Genomic DNA, 22,868 nt, shown 5'->3' on the forward strand with positions numbered 1-22,868 from the left:
TGCGGTCTGGGACGGGAACCAACGGGGCTAAATTAAAGCGATTCCGAAATGCACGCTGTGTTGCAGTAACCGAACATCCGCTTGAAAAGTAAACCTCAACGGCAAAGGCACGCTCCTCACTATTCCAACGCATGATGGCGACTGAACCGTGTCGGGACAAAACTTTACAGTATCCCCTCTTGAACGAGACCACTAGCGCTCCGCTATGACATCAACTAACTGAGTGGCGCGCATTTTAAAAAAGGAAGTTATGCTGCCGCACCCTGTACATACAAACTTTCATACTTGAAGTGTCCAGCTTCCGGTTTCCTGACTTGTTTTATAGGGCTCTTGGTTTTCGAGGCATAGAGGGTGCTTATTTATACCGGTGTATAAGGTAGGTAGGTAGGCAACAACAAAAACTGATAAAATGGGGCCATTTGCATTCTCCGAAGTCTGGTTACATGGTTTCGTACATTTGATGGCGTCGGTATTGAACCTCCAGTGGCATCAACATATACCCTCTGGCCGAAGATTTTTGGAGATGTGTTGTGTATGCGACGAAGACCGAGAACGTTGAGATGTCCGTCTGGATAAATATTCGTAGCGATCTGCCGTTTAACTGCGTCTATATCCGCTCGAAGTTCTACGAGTTGAATTATTAATTGTTGAACTGGCTGCATTAAGTGTATTTCCGCTGCTGAAGGGCAGGGTGTATATATGTTGCTTCCGCGATGCTTGATGTCGGAGGCGTAGATCTTGTCAACTATGCCGGGTGCAGTTTGTGGTGACCAACCTTCTATTTTCCCACAGACTATGGATCAGCGGTTCTGGAACTGAGGTACCGCCGAAACACTACAGGCGGCGGAGGAACTGGGAGGGTTTCTCGTCACCGGTGGAAGTGTTATCCATAAGCTACCTTGTTTTCTTTTTGTGACTAACACACAGCCGCTTTATTAATTGTTCACGTAAGCGACTACATGAGTTATCTGTCACCGAATTTAGAATTATGTCGTGGACTTTGGTGACAGACTATCACTGGTATCACTGCTATAACCGGAGATACATACCGCCGGCTTAAATTCAATTTGCATGAATGGAAGCTACGGGACTAATGGAAGTGACATAAATAATTAGCACTTGCAACTCAAATAACGCCTCCGCAGTTCTAAAAATGAATTCATCCAAATTAACTGCCGAAAACGAAAAGCACCGCTAAATTGCAAACGGCGTAATCTGTCATCAGAACGAGTCAGTCACTGGACAGTTATATTGGACAACTTCCCATCATGAGCAATGCAATGTTTATATTTCTAAAGACGGTATTGAAACTGTTCCCAGTAAATTTTAATAAAATTATGATGGATGAGCCTGTAACCAGAACGAAACCATTATTCATATTTCCTTCTATTTTTAGCTTTTTTAGTTGTTGATATATCAGTATCAACTGATCGAAGTAGACAAACATATGGATATATGTCAGCATATGCTAATGGAGTTGCAAATTTAAATAGATATATGAATGTACGTATGTGCACGTTTGCACTAGTGGTATTCAATTCAATGGGGGTGACAAATGTCTGTCTGGTGTGTGAGACAGGCACAGTCATTTGTCTGACGCAGACAAATATTTTCTCTGAAACCGACATTTGTCTAGCAGACTTAGATATTTGTCTCACAAATATTAGTCTGATGTGTGAGGCAGACAAAGAAGTTTGTCTGATGCAGAAAAGGTTTGTTTTAAATAGTTTAAATAGAGAATTGTCTGACGCAGACATTTGTCTATCTGATATCTGATGCCGACCAACACATTTGTCAGACGCAGCCATTTGTCTGGTGCAGAAAATGCTTTCTCAATAAAAATCATTTGACTGACGCAGACATTTGTCGGTCTGATGTATGAAACATGCACAGACATTTGTCTGCCTGTTGTCTGAAGCAGCCAGAGACATTTTTCTACGACAAACATAAATTAATAATAATATTTTCAATATGTTTATCTTGCAAATATACTTGGCAATATTTTCTCGTGTTGTGTAGTTCCCGGTGGGCACTAACCAACCTGTCGTGTCGTTTCCAGTGGGCGTTAGCAAAACTTTCGTGTCGTGTCGGTCCCAGTGTGCACTCTCTTGATTCGGAGATATTCAGATGCATACCTGAAGCGTCGAGGTCCTATATTCCGACTTGCCTCCTCATGGAATTATTTTGGCTACTTCCCAATTGGAGGAAAAATCAACATGATCTAGGCATGGCTTAGTAAAGAACTCCAGAGACCCCGCCGAGGTCCACTAATTCGGTATCCCTAAAAGCTGTCTGGCGTCCTGACCTACGCCATCGTTCCATCTCAGTCATTGTCTGCCTCGTTTTCTTTTCCTACCATAGATATTGCTTTTATAGACTTCGGGCTGGATTATACTCATCCATACGGATTAGGTGACCCGTCTACCACAACCTGTTGAGTCGGATTTTAGCCACAACCTGATGGTCGTGGTAAGGAATTGTTCATCTTCGTGTAGGTGTCCAAAAATTCTTGGCAGGATTCCTCTCGAAAGAGGCCTAGAGTTTGCAATTTTTCTCGCTAAAACCCAGGTCTCCGAAGACTGACAAGATCATAGTCTTGTAGAGTAAGAGGTTTGACCCAACGGTGAGTCGTTCGTAAAACAGTTTTTGTAAGTTGAAATAGGCTCTGTTGGCTGCCAACAACCGTACGCGGATTTCATCGTCATAGCTGCTATCAGTTGTGATTTTCTACTCAAGATAAGAGAAATTTTCAACGGTTTCAAAGTAGTAGTTTCCTATCTTTATTTTTTCTCGTTTTACCAGTGCGATTGGATGATGTTGGTTCTTTGTTCTTTGGCGTTGTCGTTGTCCGTGTGCAGCCCAAGATCTCGGGCCCCAGAGAGAAAATCTGATCTATTGCTGATTCGCCTGGAGTTAAGTCTCTTTGATATGGGCGAATGGTGTTCTGGGTGGGACCTCCAATTCGACGATATTTTTGTTTTTGAGGAGTTCATCAAAATACTCAAGCATCGCTCCAATATGTCCATTGTGTCGGAAATCAGAGTTTCGTCTTTGTCTCGGCAGGATGAGCATTGAGGTGTATAAGGTTTCATCCTGCTGATTTATTGGTAAAACTTCCGAACGTAGTGCGTTTGCTCCCTGTACTTTTCGAGTTCACAGACCTGTTGGTTCTCTCAGACTTTCCGTTTGTAAAGTTGTTTCTCTGCTCGACGGAGCTCGTGATAGGTCTTGTGAAGATCATTTTTTGATGTTTCATCTCTAGGGCATCTGTTGACTGCGGTTATTGCGGCATCCATTTCTCCCTTATAGGTGTTATGCAAGGTTGTGTTGTGAATGGCTTCAGTATTCACTCTCACGGAGCACTATACCAATGAAATAGTGATCCGAGTTTATATTGTCCACCCCTCTCCTATATATTCTGACATTTATCAATGTGTCAGCGTTCGATTAGCACGTAGTAAATTTGGTTGAAAGTGGTCCCGTCTGGAGAGGGCACGTTTGTTTGTGGACTACTTTCCGCGCAAACCAGGTACTTCCAACAACCATTTCGTGCGATACTGCTAACTGAATAATCCGCAGTCCGTTATCATTGGTGTCCTATGTATGCTATGGGAGCCGACAAATCGACTGAATACCCTTCTTACCATCTAGATTTGTAGTGAGCTCAGTGAGTTGTGATAAACTCAAAAATTTGGCGAGCCCGTGTGCTTAGTTGAAGGATTCATTGGGGAGTAAGTAGTGAGTCTTTGGGAGTTTACGGAAATGAAATCTTTCACTGTTGATTGTAGCCGGGTTGTTTGAGGTGAGCTGCCACTCAAAGGATTCTGTAAGGGTTTTCGCTCTTTCAACATCACTATAGACTGGTTTCCTGTTCTTTTTTAGAAGAAAGTTGCGTCATTTTTGCTTCTCCGTCAATTTGTGTATTTATGTGTTGTAAGATATTCGGCCCGGTTTCAACAGTTGCTAGTTTGCAGGTGAATTCATTCCTATGGAATTTCTCCAACATGTTTTGGATTATTATACTCTGAAAATTAATCTGAGGGAGCAGCGCTATGTATCAGAGTCAGCTTTATTTTCGTTTTCTTTTGTAGAAATTTCGATTGAGATTTCTGTTTGATTTTCAGGCGTCAAACGCCCCAGGAGGTGTGCCTTGAGTTGAAGTTGCAACCGAAACTGAGGTATTTTGATTTTAGCAAGGGACTGGCTCAGTTGCTGAGTTAGGGGTCTACATTTGATATAGACGGAAATTATACAAATCCGTCTATTATCAGTGGTTTTAATTATGACCGCCCATAGTCTTTCGTGAATAAATGGGTAGTCGATGTTAAAGTCTTTCCAGATAGAGTTATATCAAGTGAAGTTGACATTATGCTTACCCTTTAAATGGGTACCTCAAATGCATTAGAAGTGTGCTTTCAGAGAATCAACCAACACTTGGGCAGCGAGAAATTATTTGTGTGAGATCAGGGACGCAAAGTTGAATGTAACGACATTTAACTCCATAAACCCATGATAAGTGTGATAACAGGGAGTTGTCGCTGTTCATTATTTTGGGCTGAAGAGAGATCTTCAACCAAACTTTGGAAAATGATGGAAGATCCTCAAACGCTTGGGCGTAAGAAAGCTTTGGACAAACTTTGTTACATCTGTGTCACTGCTGGTTTGGCTCGTGTCGCTTCGTTTATTTTTTTATTATACCAGCTTTCGTTCTGGGAACCGTGTCTTTATATCCCGAACATAACAAAGTATGGAGGTATGATCCTCTAAAAAAAATTACCATGAATATGACCAAACATTTGGGATGATACCATTTTTTTAGGGTGCCTCTTTTTTTGCATAATTAGTGAAAAAAATGCAGCCAGGTGCTATCGCAGTCAGTAGCAATGAGCTAGCAGGGAGGATTTAGGATTTAAATATGCCGGATCAATGCCACTGGAGAACCGTGTTATGAAATTGCTTCCGGCATTAACGCATCTTGGACGAGGTGGCGTTCTACAACTGGCGTATTAACGAACGTCTCAAATTTAAAATTCACTGCAGTGTCGTCCGCCCTGTCTTCTTCTATGGTTCTGAGTGTTGGTCGGCTATAAAAGGCAATGACCGGCGTGTCACGATAATGGGGATGAATATTTTACGTTGGACCAGTGACATAACATGCCAAAATGATGAGAAGGGTGTCTTATGGTGGTGGTGTAACTCGTACAAACGACAATTCACCCTCCAAGATTTACTTATAAAAGTTGATGATAAACGACCAAAGACCGGCCGAAACAAGCAAGTCTCGCGACTACATCCAGGTAAGGTGCTTGATAGAGCAAAATGGCGAAATCTATCACGACGAGCCGACCGCGTTCCAAGTGCTAGAGAAAAAGAAGAAGTGAAAAAATAACGAAAATTGAAATATTTGTTTTTGAACGCCTGCAAAATTTCCAATTGCATTTAGATTTACATTCTTAGAAAGTAAGGTAGTAAAAAATCTTTTCGGTTTCAGATAATAATTAGAGTCGCTATACGTCCCGCAGCTGGAGAACTTTAGCTGCGACCTTCAGCAGAATAATTTCGCGTCTTTTTTTAATTTTGACTTACATTTTTAAAAAAAATTCCCGAAAGTTGCTCGTAATATGACTAATATAATGTCCAAATTCGAATGAATTCTAAATAATTGCTCTCACTAGAAAAATCTCAAAAAATGAGTGAAAATAAAATAAGCCTTGTAATGTGGTTCCCCCTTCTCAAGTCTATAACCGGCAGGAAATTTATTACGATCTCTACTTCTAAGTGTTTCCACCTGGCATCTGGTATTAAGTGTTCTTCCAGGTCTCTCAACCTGCTTCGCATAAGTTCTCCTTTCCTGGTAAGTTTGCCCAGAAAAGTTCCCTCAGCCGTTTCTCTTGGTTTTTTAGCTGGGAACCCATTTCCAATTCCTGCTATGGACTTGCAAGTCATTAGAGCCTTTTTTAACATGTGTCTTCCAGAGTGCTTTTTGTTTTATTGTGATGCCCAAATATTTTATTTCCGTTATTCGTTTCAACTCTATGTCATGTAATCTAACGGCTCTCAAATGATAAAGCTTTCGCTTCCTGGTAAATGGTACTATATTGGCCTTGGCTAGATTTTTACGCAACTCTGCCTTCTTGCACTAGTTACTAGTGATCCGTAGGCCTCCTTATTTATGCACCTGCAGAAGAAAACAATGACATCAGCGTAACCCTGGTATTTCAGTCTCTGTTAGCTCTCCTAGGAGTTCGTCAACTACCATACCCTACATTAACGGCGATAATACCCCACCTTATGAGTAGTGTTCACGACAAGAATTTTTATCTTTTGGTTTTTCTATTCCGTCACTTTCGTATATTCTGTCCACTCCCACTTCCCACTCCCTTGCGCATCAAAGCGTCTTGTATTTCCTGTGCGCACACAGTGTCAATTTTTTTTATTTCTGTGGCATTGTGTACTACATCCGGCCACTTATACAGAGCAAGTTCGGTTGACCCTCCTTGGTCTGAAAAATCCAGAGTGAAAATGATCGCTTTTACGTGCATTCGGATTAGAGACCATTCTTGCCCGCCTACATGTCCTTTATACCAAGGCTCTGCTGCCCTCTACCACTTGTAGGAGAGATAGAAGTTAATTTCTAGATCTGTCTGAAGTAATGCTGGGAAAATGACATCTACTCCGAGTGATTTCAACGATTTAAAGGTTTCCACTTCCTATCTTATTCTCGCTTCCGGGCATATCTCCTCCGCTAGTTTTCCTTTCAGCCTTTTCCCCATTCTGTCCGGCGTTTGGGTGTTAGGCAGAGTGCTGTTACCTTGCTTTACCACGGGGACAAATTTTCTTCAAGTGTTATCCGCTCTTTATTCCCTTCCATAAAGTTTTTGGTAGTGTTCAAATCGCACATATGACAATGTCAAGAGTTGCATAGTCGTAAAATCTCAACGGAATTTGGTAGTCTTAAACGGAATTCATCGGAGTTATATTCTGACATTTTTAATATTTCTTTTTGCGATCGGTGATGTTCTTCAATTTGTTATATTTGAAAAAGGGGAGATATTCAACGAACATTGATGCTTTTTTCAAAGGCCCGGACTGCCATTTACCATTTATGTGGGCAAAGCGTGTCAATCAAGCTTATGCTCCATCGTTGTTTGTTTACTGTAATATCGTTGAGGTGTCGTTGCAGGCCACCCAAGATAGTACGTTATATTGCATCGCATAGCCAGAAATGTAGTTGCAGTCCTTCCTTCAAGTGTGAACTTTCTACTGCCACTACCGCTTTCTGATTAACACATTCACCAATATCTGGCCCGTAGTTCGGCAGGGGGTGGTCAAAGGGTAGTATAGGTCCCAGGGCGAAACGTGGATTAGTACCCACGATGGAGCATAAAACCTGGGAAATGCCTGCTGAACCAACACCAAAAGCTCTACTACCAAACCCTATCTCCACCTCCACGTGGTGACCGCTGTGAGCTCTTTCGTAACGAAAAGCTGCAGACGGAGAAGGACGAAGGCGAGTCTCCCCCGCCTAAAAACGGGACAAACTATACCAACTCTTCCTCCAGGTTGGGGGTTGGGTAGGGCTGACAACCCTACACGGAAAACCGATGTTACGGAGCCACGAAAGAAGCCTCGGACAGGATGGACTTTACAACGACGAACCCGGCAACGACAACGAATTAACGATTTGCACATTTTCTCATGGAACGTGCTTTCCCTGTACAGAGATAAAGCTTATGAGCAAGTAGCCGATACCCTGTCCCCCCCCCCCTTTTATATGATATAACAGCGTTATAAGAGATGCGATGGACAGGGACCGGTTTCTTGGAGAAGAGCCGCTACACCATATATGATATTATAGCGGTCATCCAGTAAACCATGTGCTCGGAGTAGGTTTTTTAGTCAGCCAAAAAATGAAACCTGCTGTTATCGGCTTTGAAAACATAAGTGAACGGCTATGCAATCTGCGCTTGCGAGGCAAGTTTAGAAATATAAGCCTCATTAACGTTCACGCCCCTACAGAGGAGACTGCAGAGTCGGAGAAGGATACCTTTTACGAGGCAGTAGAACGAACCCTCGAAGCCTGTCCCAGATGTGATATTAAAATCATACTTGGGGATTTTAACAGCCAAGTAGGGAAGGAGCCCGTATACAGGCAAAACGTTGGCTCCCATAGCTTACACGAAAAAACAAATGATAACGGACTGCGGATTATTCAATTAGCAGGGTCACACGAAATGGTTGTTGCAAGTGCCTGGTTTGCGCGGAAAGCAGTGCACAAATACACGTGGGCCTCCCCAGACGGGACCACTTTTAACCAAATTGACCACGTGTTGATCAAACGCCGCCACCTCTCAGCCTTGATGAATGATCACTATCATCACTACTTGATCGGATCACTATCTCGTTGGCATGGTACTCCGAGCTCGAATAACAATACCACCTAGAATCCCCTCTGACAATCAAGTGAGAGTGAACACTGAAGCCATCCACAACATAGTCCTCCGCGACACCTATAAGAGGGAAATGGATGCCGCAATAACCGCAGTCAACAGAGAACGTGGCAATGAAACATCAACGAATGATCTTCACAACCACCTGAAGAACGTTATCATGGATACGGCCACAAACATACTTGGCCCCAGCCGTAAAAGGAGTCGGAATGGCTGGTTTGACGATGAATGTAAGCTAGCAACGGAACGGAAGAATGCCACATACCGATTAATGTTGCATTCTCAAAGAACGTGGGCACGCGCAGAGACTTATCACGAACTCCGTCGAGCGGAGAAGCGACTTCACAGACGGAAAAAGGAAGCCTGGGAGAACCAACAGGTCTGTGTACACGGAGCAACCGCACAAGGCGCGGAAGTTTTATCAAAAAGTCAGCAAGATGAAGCCTTATACACCTCGATGCTCATCCTGCCGAGACAAAGAGGGAAATCTGATTTCCGACAGAATGGACACATTGGAGCGATGGGTTGAGTACTTTGATGAGTTACTGAACAACAGAACATCGGCGAGTTGGAGGTCCCGCCAACTGAAGACGACGGCCAAATATTGCCACCACCAAGTTTAGGAGAAACAGTGCGTGCAATTCATCGGCTAAAAAATCATAAGTCGCCAGGAGCCGATAGAATTACAGCCGAATTGGTTAAATATGGAGGCGACCAACAAGTGGTTCATCAACTTGTGCTCAAGGTATGGGACAGCGAATCAATGCCTGACGATTGGCAACGAGGCATTATCTGTCTCATACATAAAACGGGAGATATCACACAGTGCAGCAATTATAGAGGTATCACGTTGGTGAGTACCATCTATAAGATATTCTCCGCTATTTTGCTAGGCCGGATACCCCCATACGTCCAAAACATCATTGGCCCATACCATAGAGGCTTCACTCCAGCCAAATCAGCAACAGATCAGATTTTCTCTGTGCGGCAAGCGATGGAAAAACTGTTGGAATATGGACAACAGTTGCACCATCTGTTCATCGACTTTAAAGCCGCCTATGATAGCATAGCCAGGGTAAAACTGTACACGGCCATGAGAGAATTCGGTATCCCGACGAAATTAATAAGACTGACTAGGCTGACCCTGACCAATGTGCGAGGCCAGATAAAAGCAGCAGGATCACTCTCAAGACCATTCGACATCAGCAACGGTCTACGACAAGGCGATGCGCTATCATGCGTCCTCTTTAACCTGGCCCTCGAGAAAGTGATCCGTAATGCTGAGGTAAATGCAAGAGGTACAATCCTCATCAAGTCCACGCAACTACTGGCGTATGGTGACGATATCGACATCATAGGAAGAACCACCCGAGACGTACAAACTGCCTTCATCCAGATCAAGCAGCCGGCGCGAGATCTTGGGTTGCACATCAATGAAGGCACGACAAAATATATGGTGGCAACGTCAGCACCGAAGACGAATCAACCAACAATATCAAACCGCACTGGTCAAACACGAAGAAGAATAAGGATAGGAGAATACAACTTTGAGACCGTTGACAATTTCTCCTATCTAGGGTCGAAAATCACAACCGATAACAGTTACGATGATGAAATCCGCGCACGGTTGTTGTCAGCCAACAGAGCCTATTTCAGCTTACAAAGACTGTTCCGCTCGAAACGTCTCACCGTAAGGTTAAAGCTCTCACTGTACAAGGCTATGATCTTGCCAGTCCTTATGTATTCTTCGGAAACTTGGGTTCTTAGCAAGAAAAATTGCGAACTCTTGGCCGCGATCGAGAGAAGAATCCTCCGAAGAATTTTTGGCCCCCTACAAGAGGATGGACGATTCCGTAGCCTGCACAATGACGAAATCTATGAGCGATACCATAACCGTCCGGTTGTGGATAAAATCCGTCTCAATAGGTTACGGTGGGCGGGTCACTTAATTCGTATGGATGAAGATGATCCCACCCGGATAGTCTATAAGGGCAATATCTATGGTAGAAAAAGAAGACGAGGCAGACCCTGCCTAAGATGAAGCGATGGCGTAGCTCAGGACCCCAGACAGCTTTTAGGGATATCGAATTGGTGGACCTCAGCGCAAAACCGGGATGTCTGGAGTTGCTTATTAAGGCAGGCCTAGACCGAATACCGGTTGTTGCGCCGTTGATGATGAGTTCGGCAGGGTTCGTAGTTTAAAATTTTGTCACGTCGGAATACGATGTAACACGGATGAATGTTTTAAATGTTAATCACGTCTTAGATAACAGCATAGAAAGAGCATAAGCATCGGACAGTCTCTTGGCATTGGTGTTGCGTTTCCAGATTTTGAATAAAACAGTGAAAAGAATTTGGTGCTGATAATGCGCCGAAGGACATCGACTTAGATATACAGATTGATTGACGCCTTCTATATTTCGTCCATTAATATAAATAAGAAGATTGCAATGACCTTTTGGATTGAGTGTTTTGGTTTTGTTGGAGTTTATCCTGAGTCGGAGTCTGCATGCCTTCTTTTCCAAATCCAGAGCTATTTGGCCAATCTCGGTTACTTGGAAAGCATGCAACTGGCATCACCACAGTCGATGTGTTAGAGTAAAGATCCCTGGAGTCAAGGGGCATGTAGGCCATCATCGATAACAGGGAGAAATAATATCGTTGACAAGATAGATGAGGCTTCGATCTCAAATTATTATGAGGCTTACCTAGATGCAACACGTGATATTTTGCATCAATCGTGACGCTCTGATAATTGCCATTTCTTTCTTCAGAATATTCTGCCTAGTGTAGGGTCGGTAGGGCATTCCAGATACACTCCCCGTTGACGCTGTTGAGAGAAGGTGAAGTGGACAATCTGTTTCAAAATGATTCGCAGGTTGTTGATGTGATGGATACAGGAAGGTTCAGAGTGGAAACTTTATGTTTTCTGCCGATAAAATTTCAAGGCATTCTTTGATACGTTTAGGATTATTTTAGCTCCCATCTAGAATTTCACTCAATTTCTTCTGGACGAGAACCGTGGTGAAGTGCAAGAGATGATCCTGAGTTAGGAGTTTTGAATATACTAATCCCGAATGGGTCTCATTTTAAAGGGGAAGAGTGAGGTTACAAGGCAGTGTTGTCAACATACACGTATTTTCTGGATGTACCTCGTATATTAAATATAAATAAAGCATTAGATATCAATATAAAACCAACTCAACTTTGTCACCTCTTTTCTGTGTGAAGCTGACGAAGGATGGCTCTCCTGACCGAGTGATAGTTTCCTTCAAAGTGACATATTCCCATGACTTCGATGCTATTGTCCAATCTTCCTTTTGGCCACAGAAGGTCTTCGTTAAGCCTTATCAGAGGTCTAAGCTTCTTAAAAATTTCCGGCCCGCCCGCCTGCCTCGCCGAACTTGAATGATTCCAATAACTATAAGCTATTTTATCAAAATGTAAGAGGTAAAAGGACCAAGCTGTCGGATTTCAAACTGTTAGCCTTAGCATTCCAACATCATGTCATCTGCATTTCTGAAACCTGGCTGGTTGACAGGATTTTAGATTCTGAGCTCCTCGAAGATTACTCTCTTTCGTTGTGACAGAGACTGCGTTGCGCTTGGCATGACAACTGGCGGAGGTGCCCAAATGTCGAAATGCGTGCCGAAATCATCTTTTCCTTCTCCTCCTCCTCCTCCTACGATTCTATTACCATACTTGTCCTTCCGCCAAATGTATGTTCCTTTATCATATCGTGTGTATATTTTCCCTGCCTAAGCCCGTCTTCTCTGTACGAGGATTTCTTCGACAGATTATCAGAGGCCCTAATTATTTTGTTTTCCTCACTTCCTTTCATCCTCTGTGGCGACTTTAATCTTTCTATGCTCTCCTGGCCCATTAGTCCTGGCCTTCCCTCCCTCCCTAATAACTCGAGCCACCCTTCCCTTCCTCTATCCAGTTTTATGTACACCTGTGGCGCCCTCCAGTTTAATCTTTCTGGAAATCACTTAGATCGCATTCTTGACCTTGTCCTCTCTTACCTTCCTGTACGTTATCTTTCCTAATCCCTTTATGCTCCGTCTTACGTTGCCCTTGACGCCCATCATCCTGCTCTCGAGTTCGATGCTCAGATATCCCGACTCCACTCTCCTGTCACTCGCAAACCTACCAAGTTCAACTTTCGTAAAGCGAACTTCGAAGGTCTGAACTCAGCCCTGACGTCAATCAACTGGGTCCCAACACTTTCTATACCATTTTATCTGATCTTCCTCCTTGTTACGTTCCCTCCTCTCCTAAGTGCTTACGCTCTTACCCCTTCTGGTTCACCACTGAAATTCACAAAAAACTACGTCAAAAATAGACTGCGAGAAAGAAGTTCCTGTCTTCTAGAAACGTTGACTTAGTTTTTTTCAAATCCCTTCGTTCCTCGGTCAAATCCTTAATACGTAAGTCCAGAAACGAATATTTATCCAGCGTGGAAGACCCACTAAAGCGCGGAAACCTGAAACCTTTCTGGTCCCACATTCGCAACTCGCGCTGTCCTGCCCAGTTATCCCCTCCTTCCATTAAATTCTCTGGCTGCTCAGCTAACTCCCCCCAACTATCTTGCGATTTACTCTGCCGCTACTTTTCGTCAGTCTATGTTCCCCCTCCTTCCTCCGAATCCCTCCCGATAGTGGATGTAGCGTGCCCCGCATCGCCTACCATTCCCCTTCTTACCCCTATCCTTCTCGAATACCTCATTGGCAAACTTGATGCCAATGTCGTACCTGGCTACGACGGTCTTCCAAACCTCTTTTTGCTCAAAACTGGTAAGTCCATCTCCCTTCCCCTATCTCTTATTTTCAACAAAAGCCTGGAAAAGAATCATTTTCCCAGCTTGTGGAAAGAGGCTCTCATTATCCCCAATTCACAAAAGTGGCGATCGTTGGCTTGCCGAGAATTACTGTCCCATTTTCCCCCTTTTCTCCTGTTCCAAAATCCTGGAAAGATATGTTAGTGATTGGTTGTCCGCCCACTTTGGCCAATACATAGCGAACAGGGCTTCGTTAAACGTAGGTCCATTGCCTCCAACCTGCTTGACTTTACCAACTTTGTCGCCAAATGTCTAAATTCACGGCAAGAAGCGCATACCATTTACACTGACTTCGCGAAAGCCTTCGACACTGTAAATCACAAGATACTTCTATCCAAACTCTCGTCCCTAAACGTTCTCATACCATTGTTTTATGGCTTGCCTCTTACCTTTCCAACCGATCCTCCCGCTTCTCTTTTGATGGCTGTACATCCCGCTCCTTCTCCCTATCTTCTGGCGTCCCACAGGGGTCTATTCTGGGTCCTTTGCTATTTTTATTTTTTATTAACGACCTTCCTCCCCTCCTTACTTGTCCCTGTTTGCTCTATGCAAACGAACTTAAGCTGTTTTCCGCTATATCGTCGCCTATGGACTGTATTTCCCTTTAGTCTAACCTGGACACCCACTTCTTTCTCCTATTCTGTTAACGGATATTCCTTATCCTGCTTAAATTCCACTCAAGACCTCGGAGTCACTTTCGACAATAAGCTCCGCTTTGACACCCATTGCCTCGATGTCATCAATCGAGCAGCAAAATTGTTAGGCTTTATACTTCGCTCCTCCTCTGATTTTGATTCCATCCAACCCTCCTTAGCTCTCTTCAATTCCCTCGTGAGGAATACCCTGGAGTATTGCTCCGTGATCTGGCCATCCTCCCGTGTGATTGTCTTGCCTTTGAAATTGTGCAACGTAAATTCAACCGTTCCCTCTTCTTTAAGAAAAGCTTCCCTTGTGTGGGTTACCCCTCCCGCCTCCGCTTTCTGAACCTTCCCTTCCTACAACAGCGTAGATCCTATCTGGATCTATGCACATTCTTTAAACTTTTCTCGGGTCTGATGGACTGCTCCGCCGCTGACGAGATCACCAGCCGTCCTGCGTCTTATAACGCACGTAGCACAGACATTTTCAACGTGCCCTTCGCAGAGCTCGAAGTCTACTTTCATTCGCCGATTCCCAGACTTTGCCGAAATTATAATGCAAAACAGCTTGGTCCTTTTAACTTCCCTACTTTAAGTAGTTTTAAACGTGGGATAAGTTTTTTGCTTTCTCCTCCTCCTGAGGACAATAATTAATTGGAATTTTCTCTGTTTGTTGTTCGTAAATTAAATAAATAAATAAATACAGTTTTTAGAGGTTTTTTTTGTATTGTTTACAAAAGTTTGTGTGGAGTCTACTGATTTATATATTGGTTTTCTGGGTATTAAGTTCTAGTTATCTTGCGCTTTTTCCAGGTTTATTTTCTAGTCCAAGTTTAGCTAGCGGGGTTTTTATTAGCATTGGTGACATGATGGTTCCGCGATATCTTTGGTGGAGCTTGGTTGGCTTGTCTATGATGTGAAGGGGGAAAAAGTTTGGATTGGCCAGCTGAATCAATGAATCCGCTCGCCATGCGAATGGTGTTACGGAAGCACTCAGAGATGACGTGAGTCCAAAATATTGGAGTCTCTAATGATTGTCTGTTGTGATTGCGATGGATGTCCCGCTTCTCGATGCCGCCCTTGCATTCTTAAGATACGCCCGCGTTGCCTTGGCTCTTTAGCTCAATTGTCACAATTTTGCGAGACCTACTCCGCGGCCCTTTCATTAGTTACCCTCATTAAATGCTTGCTTGTGGTTGACCTAACTTCAAATCGGCCACTTAATTTAGTAGGATTCATAATTTCCCTGATCTCTACAATTATATCCTATTTTACTGCGGTGATCCGGTACGTTGTCTTAAATCTGCCCCAATTGCTAGGGAAATATCGATTAATTCAAATTACGAAATCGTAAAGTTCAGAGAGTGTTTTCAGCACAGTCCACAATCAAAGTATAATTTATGAGAAAGTATGTAATTTTTTCTTCATCACCCGAAATATTCATCTATGTCTTGATTTCAGTCCGACCATGGATAAGTGGAAAATATAAACGCCTTCACAAATTTGTTGGCTTCATGAGGCTATTTTAGAGTTTCTAAAGAGCTCCAATTTTTTGGCCCTCTCTGGGAAGCTTAAAGGCAAGGGACGCAAAAAGTAATGAACGATGGCAGTACATACTATTTCGTTAAGGTCTACCCCTTACCTTGATGAAATGTTCAATATGCCAGTTCCTGTCATTTTCTGTGACAAGAACGAGCACACACGTATCAAATACTAGAATGTCTGCTCTATTGAGTGAATCCTGCGAACGATACTCGCAGGGGAGACTCATGCTGGTCCATTGTATGATATTTAACGAACATGCCTGCATTAACCTCAGCCCCCGAATCCCCGAATTAGTCAGTTCATTGCAACGCGGTGCAACTATGATCAATTACGGCGTTTTGTTTATCACTCATCTAATCAACTATTCATTCGACAGGCAGAACAGCGTCATCAACGATAAACATGAAAGCGTCGGTGTCATCGTCATCAGGCGGAACATTCGGCTCAGGTGCGAGTAAAGTTGACGGAGCGCTAACACAGACAACAAATGAAATATTTACATGCATCGCCTACTGCCAGGACAATCAAACATTATGTGCCGGAACAAATCAGGGAAATTTGTATACGTGGAAAAGGACAACAAATTATCCGATTGATGTACCGGAAAATTCCTGGCAATTAAACAACATCGCTGCCGTCCGAGGCGCAATCAAACAATGCTACTGGGGTATAAGTGAAACAATTAAGCCTTGTATAATGGTCAACTGTATATCTAACGTTTATGTCCTTAAGGTAAGTTTGCTTTGCACGCACCAGTTTGAAAAGCATTACTTTTGCGCTACACTGCTTAAAAGAGGTGTCAATGCACTTATATGGATTAGATTTAGCTGTTTAAATATGTTGATTTTTAGACAATAGTACTATGTTTAAATTTGTAGTGGGACTGAGTGTGAAGTGTGGGAGTTGTTCTGTTTCCGTTGGATACGTGGTTGAGATTCGGCCCATTCTCACCAATGCAGTCTTCATTGGTGCTTATCGAATCTTACTTTCTGCTTACCAAATTTGGCCCCGTTTTATATGTTACTACTTCTTCATGTGTTCAAATGGTGCCGGTTTTATGGGGCATTGCCCGTGATAGCTCATTGAAGTAAAGAGCTAAAAAATATATTTCTTCATTGGTTCGCTAAGAATTAGTTCTTCACTTTTCATGTTTGTCAGCTTTTGTAGCTGACTAGTCTAGGTCGGTCGTGAATTTGGTCCAGATAGAGATTTTTGAATGGAGGAAGCGCCCTTTCACCACTCCTCTTTGTTTTTGTTATTTTTTGTTTGGGGTAGGGTAGGTGAATGCATTTACGCACACAGTGTTGGACTCCCGATTCGGTACGTCGTCGGACTACCAATAAACACCTCCCCATCGTCAGAGAGCTAGCCTGGAACTGTTTGTCACATTACTTCGGGCTAGTCTCGAACTCTCCCGCCTTGCGGAGCCTTCAAATTAGGGAATTCCTTTCACCAACGGGAGGGGAGAGGAGAAAGGGAACTGTCAGTTCAAGGAGCCCCATGCCATCTGGCTCCTCCACCGGTCGAGTTCTATCTTCTTAGCAACGAGAAGGGCCCGAACGTAATGGGCAACACGGTTCCACCTGTCAGCAGTCCTCAACATCTCACTATGTTGTCTGGAGAGAGATCCCCTGTGTTTAAATAGAGCCGCTGACGAACCCCATCCCACCCTCCACAAGAAAAAAAGTATGGTGGGCATCGTCCACAACTCCATTGCAAAACACACAATCCGGAGAACGGGCCTTTCTTGTGCAGGTAAGACTGAAAACTTCCATGCCCACTTAAAAATTGGGTAAGGAAATAATCAGTCTCACCATGCTTCCGATTCAGCCACGCACCTAAGTTGTCGATGAGCCGCGCAGTTCATCTGCCTCTAGTTTCATTTTGCCAAGAGAGCTGCCACTCGTCTAGAGTGTGTTGCCGTTCTTCGCAAGCAACCACCTCCCTTGGCTCATCTCCCTTGCGCTTGTATATGGCCTGACGCTCCCTAGCAAGAAGGGCAACGGGGATAACTCCCGCGATCACCATCACGGCCGGTTCAGAGACTGCGCGGTACGCAGACGCCACCCGTAAAGCTCCCCATCTCTGTACTTGCGCGAGGCGTTTACGATATACCTCCTTGTTAAGAGCGCCAGCCCATACCTTTGCGCCGTAGAGCAGGACAGACTGCGTTGAGCTCATCAGGAGACGTCGCCTACTAGACGTAGGACCCCCAATGTTTGCCATTAGCCTACTTAGCGCCGAAACTCCAGCCGCAGCCTTGTTGGCTGTTGCTTGGATTTGCTCAGAAAAGCTTATCTTTGAGTCAAGAGTCAACCAGAGGTACTTTACGGCTGATTTTGACTCGATTATCGACTCGCCGAACGATATGGGACGCAAGGTCGGAATTCTCTTTTTAGTCAGGATGACCACTTCGGTTTTTTCCAGTGCAAGGTTGAAACCATGAGTAGTCATCCATCCGCTTACCCGTCGCATCAATATGCCGAGTCTGCTTTGCGCCTGTTCGACAGTGCGTCCAGCAACAAGCGCTGCGACATCATCTGCGTAGCCGACTAGGCGCGACTCTTCTGGCATGTCGAGTTTAAGCAGACTGTCATAGGTAGCTTTCCAAAAGTCCGTCCCTAGGATGGATCCCTGTGGTACCCCCGACGTGACCTCCATCCACCTTTGACCCTCTAGTGTTTCATAGAGCAGGGAGCGGTTCCTCAGATAGTCCCTCAAAATCCGTAAGAGATAGTTCGGCACGTTGAAGGTATTGCCTAGTGTGCCTAGAATGTCTTTCCATCTTACGGAATTGAAGGCGTTTCTGACGTCAAGCGTTACGAGGAGCACCACCCGTCGAGTTCGGCGGCTATGTGCCTCTGCTCGTCGAACGGCGTCCACAACCTGCATGACAGCATTAATTGTCGATCTCCCTGCCCTAAAACCAAACTGCCGGGGAGATAAATCTCCGGCAGCGCGTATCGCTTCAGCGAGTCTACTTCTGATGAGCTTTTCGAGCACTTTCCCAGCAGTATCAAGCATACATAGTGGGCGGTATGAAGACGGCAATTCGGGATCGCCTTTCCCTTTAGGGATCAGCGCGGGCCTCACAACTTTCCAACGAGCAGGGAAAATGCGCCGAGCAGTAGGTCTGGCCGGTGTTGGAATACCAGTTTGTATGTCTCTGCTGGAATACCATCGGGTCCTGGTGCCTTCTTGTTTTTCATAGAGAGGACTGCCTGTTCCAACTCTTTTATAGAAAAAAGTGGACAGTCCTCTGTGCTCTCCGCGCCGACGTCACCATCCCATACGGGGTGGGCAGGGAAGAGTGCCCCCACAATGCGGTCCATCTGTTCTGCCTTAAGTGAAAAGGGTTTCCGCATAGCCCCGATTTTTCGGGTTACCAGTTTGTAACCGAGTCCCCACGGATCCCCATTCACCTCGTCGACCAGATCTTGCCAGCAGCGAGCTTTGCTCTTGTTTATTGCGCTGCGGAGTCTCCTTTTGGCTGATTTGTACTCCATCATTATGGTACATGCCTCCTCCCGGTCGCCTAGACGTTGTGTTAAGCGGCGGAGGCTGTGACACTCATTCCGGAGCTCTGCGATTTCCACTGTCCACCAATACATGGAAGGTTTGCCGCGCCTCGATGTCTTCCTGGGCATGGAGGCTCCGCAAACCGTCGTTATCGGGTTCATAACTGAATTTATGACAGTGTCAGCTGCGGCGCCACCGCCCCCAGGAGTACCCTCCAGCGTGGTTCTACCCGTTCCCAGAGTTTCGACAAACTTCCCGGTGTTCACCTTCGCGACGTTCCATGTACATGTAGATCGCTGGGGTGGCGCACACCGAGAGTTTGTGTCCACCACTTCGAAAGCAATGTATTGGTGGTCACTTGCGGAGAAGTCTTCCAGAACTCGCCACCCGTCCACCAGCGACAGCAGCGATTCCGACGCGAAGGTTACGTCTGGAATGCTTCCTGCGCAGCCCGGGCGCCGGAACGTTGGGGTAGATCCGGTGTTTAGAACTACCAGTCCTGTTCTCGCCGCCATTTCCAGAATTCGTTTCCCTCTGGAATCTGTGTGAGGCATGCCCAATTCAAGTGCCCTAGCATTGAAGTCACCCCCGATCAGGATCCGCCCATCCGTACTTAAGATAGCGTCCTCCAAAGCATGAAGCCTCCGACGGAAGTCCGGCATCGTCTCATTCGGTGTAAGATAGACACTAAAACACGTTATCCCTGAACACCGAATGCAGACAAAACCGTTCCCTCGGCCTTGGGCAAGAACCCCCAGAAGGCTGCCGTCCCGAGCCCAGATGGCAGCGGTACCTGATATGTCTGGGTGCCATGAAACTGGGCCTTTGTTTGGGTACTGCTCACTGAAGAGTACTAAATCAGTTTTGGTCTCCGCAGCGAACTGCGCTAGCAACTCGTGAGCGGTTGCACTCCGGTGCATATTGATTTGTAGGATGCGAATCATGTTGACCCTATCCTGGCTTTTTCCAGTTCTGCTCTGAAAACTGGACACCGTCCCGATCCCGCAGTGTGCGCAATGCTCTCATTAGTCGCGCCACGGTCCCTGCATAGGACGCAGCTTTCCTTTTCATTGTAGCTGTTCGCTTTATGGCCTGCCTGACCGCATTTACGGCATGTTGCCCTTCTGTCAGGTCCCCGACAGTTTGCAGATGTGTGCCCATAATCCAAACATCTGTAACATTTGGTTGGGGCGGCCCGAATTCGTATCCGTATTGTTCTTGTTATGGACACCGTCACACGGGATATCCAGCGTCCAGCGCCCTACACACTGCTTTATGCAGATTATGTTTTCCTAGCATCTGATAGCAAAAATGATCTCGAGCAACTTGTTCAAAAATGGAATGATCGCCTCATGCAACACGGCCTCAGATTGAATTTAAACAAAACTGAATTTTTGACGACCGATCCCCATGAAACAGGCACAATCACTGTCAGCGGCAGTGATCTGCCCAGAACTGAGCGGTTTAAATACCTCCGGTCAACGCTATCAGCCAATGGAGAACCGCGTTATGAAATTGCTTTACGCATTAACGCAACCTGGATGAAGTGGCGTTCCACAACTGGTGTTCTTTGTGATCGACGTATCAACGAACGTCTCAAATCTAAAATTTACCGCAATATCGTCCGTCCAATCGCTCTCTATGGTTTTGAGTATTGGCTGACTATAAAATACAATGAACGGCGTCTTGCGGTAATGGAGACGAAGATGTTACGTTGGACTAGTGGCGTCACACGTTTAGATCACATTCGAAATGAGGATATCCGCGATAGTTATGGGGTTGCACCGATCGTGGAAAAGTTGCGTGAGAACCGTCTTCGATGGTATGGTCACGCAATTCGTGCCAACGAGAAATCACTTGCCAAGATTGGTTTGAACATTGAAGTCGATGGTAAACGACCAAAAGGCAGACCTAAACAACGGTGGTTTGATACGGTAGATGGGGTTTTAAATGCCTCGAGATTGCACCCAGATCAGGCATTCGATAGAGCCAAATGGCGAAACCGATCACGACGAGCCGACCTCGCTTGTGAACGGGACAAAGCCTGAAGAAAAAGAAGAAGATACATTTTTGAATGTGCGTCAAGAACTTGGCTGTTTTGGTCAGCTTCGTCTCCCAGTGACTTGAATGTTCAGTCCAGCCTTAGCAACGGAGCTGCCATCAACATGGATCACGTGATCATATCGTCGAAGACGTCCTTATCCCGGATATAATCATACAGAGTTACGATTCAGTACGACCTCTTTGTTTCAATAATCTCGCGGCGCCATTTGTTATCTTTGCTGCTTAGAACTCAGGATCATACCACCATATTTGAAGAAACTGCTTGAAATCAGCTTTCTTGTGAGAGTTTAGAAAAACATAATTTGCGAAAAGTAACATGTGCTATGCACTTTGTGATAACATTCGATGTTCCTTTGTTGCATTCTTCCATCAACGTTAGGGTAGGTAGGTATCAATGGCTTCTCCGAGAAGCCCAAATAGCGTTCTGGTGCGCCGTTTTTATGCCACAACCAACATCACGACTGCTGTTATGAGAGCAAAGAGAGACTGTCCAGTCGGTTCGGATCTTCAGAGTCAGCCCGTAGCATTCACGAAAGAAAGCAGCTCTCCCACTCTCCAGCCAGGGATCTGTCTGAGGTCCTTAAAGAATTGTTTACTAGCCAAGAAGATGTCGCCGCTGAGTACAAGGTCTTAATGTCGCTTGGCTGACGGCATAAAGGCTATGTTACGTTTACAGGCTTTCAGTATCTATAGTACTTCCGCTTGGAATACATTGGCAAAATCTGGGAGACCGTACGACTCGAATACACTGTGTGTTTTCGTGAAAACTTCCGTACCGACTCCACAGACCTTTAATCCGCCGGCGAAGAACACTGTGTCGAAGCCGGTCTTCCAATCTGCCCTGGTTGGAAAGTCCACAGCAAAGTTTCTCCTAAAGTTCAGGTTGCGTATCAAGGCGACGTTCTGAGCGCCCACAAAGATTAACTGAACGCGAGTGCAACAAAATCGTAGAACAAAGACTTTAGAAATTACTAAAGATATCAAAGATAGGTTTCGGAAGTTTGCTTGTAGTGACACTGTCTGAAAAGTCGTGTATTTCTTTTATTAAAACATTTGAGTCGACATTTGTCCCATTAGAATTTGGCACGTAATGTAAGCATATATGCGTGAGGACATCCGTGTTCGTGTGATGCTGACATTCAAAGTCTTGAATTTGCATAGAAACGACAACTTTGACCTATTATAACTTTCTTAGTAATAGTGCGCTTTCAATCAAATCAAATCAAGAAATAGGGTCATCATCATTATCAACGGCGCAACAACCGGTATCCGGTCTAGGACTGCCTTAATAAGGAACTCCAGACATCCCGGTTTTGCGCCGAGGTCCACCAATTCGAAATCCCTAAAAGCTGTCTGGCGTCCTGGCCTACGCCATCGCTTCAGCTTAGGTAGGGTCTGCCTCGTCTTCTTTTTCTACTATAGATATTGCCCTTATAGACTTTCCGGGTGGGATCATCCTCATCCATACGGATTAAGTGACCCGCCCACCGTAACCTATTGAGCCGGATTTTATCCACAACCGGACGGTCATTGTATCGTTCATAGATTTTGTCATTGTGTAGGCTACGGAATATTCTATCCTTATGTAGGGGGCCAAAAATTCTTCAGATGATTCTCCTCTCGAACGCGGCCAAGAGTTCGCAATTTTTCTTGCTTAGAACCCAAGTTTCCGAGGAATACAAGAGGACTGGCAATATCATAGTCCTGTGCAGTAAGAGCTTTGACCCTATGGTGAGACGTTTCGAGCGGAACAGTCTTTGTAAGCTGAAATAGGCTCTGTTGGCTGACAACAACCGTGCGCGGATTTCATCA

The 22,868-nt window shown here is 44.9% G+C and overlaps 1 protein-coding gene across 1 annotated transcript in view; it reads left to right on the top strand.

Moving 5' to 3' along the window:
• Positions 1–22,868, top strand: part of LOC119658359 (intraflagellar transport protein 140 homolog) — a 124,976-nt gene that overhangs the window by 24,505 nt on the left and 77,603 nt on the right. Inside the window, exon 6 of the mRNA XM_038065719.1 lies at positions 15,850–16,205. Within this exon, the coding sequence (XP_037921647.1) occupies positions 15,850–16,205 (356 nt within the window). The remainder of the gene's footprint in view (positions 1–15,849; positions 16,206–22,868) is intronic.

The sequence above is a fragment of the Hermetia illucens genome, chromosome 5 (genome assembly GCF_905115235.1).
Source record: "Hermetia illucens chromosome 5, iHerIll2.2.curated.20191125, whole genome shotgun sequence".
In the NCBI taxonomy this organism is placed as follows: Eukaryota; Metazoa; Arthropoda; class Insecta; order Diptera; family Stratiomyidae; genus Hermetia; species Hermetia illucens.